This window comes from Mus pahari, chromosome 18, assembly GCF_900095145.1.
Source record: "Mus pahari chromosome 18, PAHARI_EIJ_v1.1, whole genome shotgun sequence".
Classification (NCBI taxonomy): Eukaryota; Metazoa; Chordata; class Mammalia; order Rodentia; family Muridae; genus Mus; species Mus pahari.
Genome location: NC_034607.1, coordinates 13,142,429 through 13,143,461, shown reverse-complemented (window position 1 = coordinate 13,143,461; position 1,033 = coordinate 13,142,429). Strand labels below are relative to the sequence as shown.

Below are 1,033 nucleotides of genomic sequence, written 5' to 3'. Positions count from 1 at the left end.
AGCACTTCTCTGTAGAAGGTCAGCTGGAATTCAGGGCATTGCTCTTCATTCCCCGGCGAGCTCCCTTTGACCTTTTTGAGAACAAGAAGAAGAAGAACAACATCAAATTGTATGTCCGTCGTGTGTTCATCATGGACAGCTGTGATGAGCTGATACCTGAGTACCTCAGTGAGTATCTCCTGGGTTTAGGGGATGTGTAGTACAGGCCAAACCACAGACCTTCAACATACAGCTGCCACAGGCTGATGCAGAGTCTGCTCTGGCTGAGTAGTCTCAGTGTGTTAATCAGCTCTGACCCTGCTGCTCCCTGCTCTCTGGGTCATTGCAGACTTCATCCGCGGTGTGGTTGATTCTGAGGACTTGCCCCTGAACATCTCCCGGGAGATGCTGCAGCAGAGCAAGATCCTGAAGGTCATCCGCAAGAACATCGTCAAGAAGTGCCTGGAGCTCTTCTCGGAGCTGGCCGAAGACAAGGAGAACTACAAGAAGTTCTATGAGGCCTTCTCCAAGAATTTAAAGGTAAGATGAACAAGTGTTTTCCAAATTACTTTGTATTTAGAGTGTTTTTTCCAGCTTTTGATTGGACTTTTTCTTTCCGTATCCTCTAAAGCTTGGAATTCATGAAGATTCTACTAACCGACGCCGCCTCTCTGAGCTCCTTCGCTATCACACCTCTCAGTCTGGAGATGAGATGACTTCCCTGTCAGAGTATGTGTCTCGCATGAAGGAGACCCAGAAGTCCATCTACTATATCACTGGTATGTCGGAGATTGGGTCTGAGCAAAGCTGCTTTGTGGACTTGGGAAATGGGGAAGTGGCAGTGTGAAGGCCATTGAGTTGTGTTAATAACCCTGTAGGTGAGAGCAAAGAGCAGGTGGCCAACTCTGCCTTTGTGGAGCGTGTGCGGAAACGGGGCTTCGAGGTGGTGTATATGACTGAGCCTATTGATGAGTACTGCGTGCAGCAGCTCAAGGAGTTTGATGGCAAGAGCCTGGTCTCCGTCACTAAGGAGGGCCTGGAGCTCCCAGAGGAC

At 49.4% G+C, this 1,033-nt stretch overlaps 1 protein-coding gene across 1 annotated transcript in view; it reads left to right on the top strand.

Moving 5' to 3' along the window:
* Positions 1-1,033, top strand: part of Hsp90ab1 (heat shock protein 90 alpha family class B member 1) — a gene marked incomplete at its 3' end in the record, with an annotated part of 4,465 nt that extends 3,432 nt beyond the window's left edge. The window contains exons 5-8 of the mRNA XM_029531571.1: positions 3-168; positions 329-519; positions 611-758; positions 858-1,033. Of these exons, the coding sequence (XP_029387431.1) occupies positions 3-168; positions 329-519; positions 611-758; positions 858-1,033 (681 nt within the window). The remainder of the gene's footprint in view (positions 1-2; positions 169-328; positions 520-610; positions 759-857) is intronic.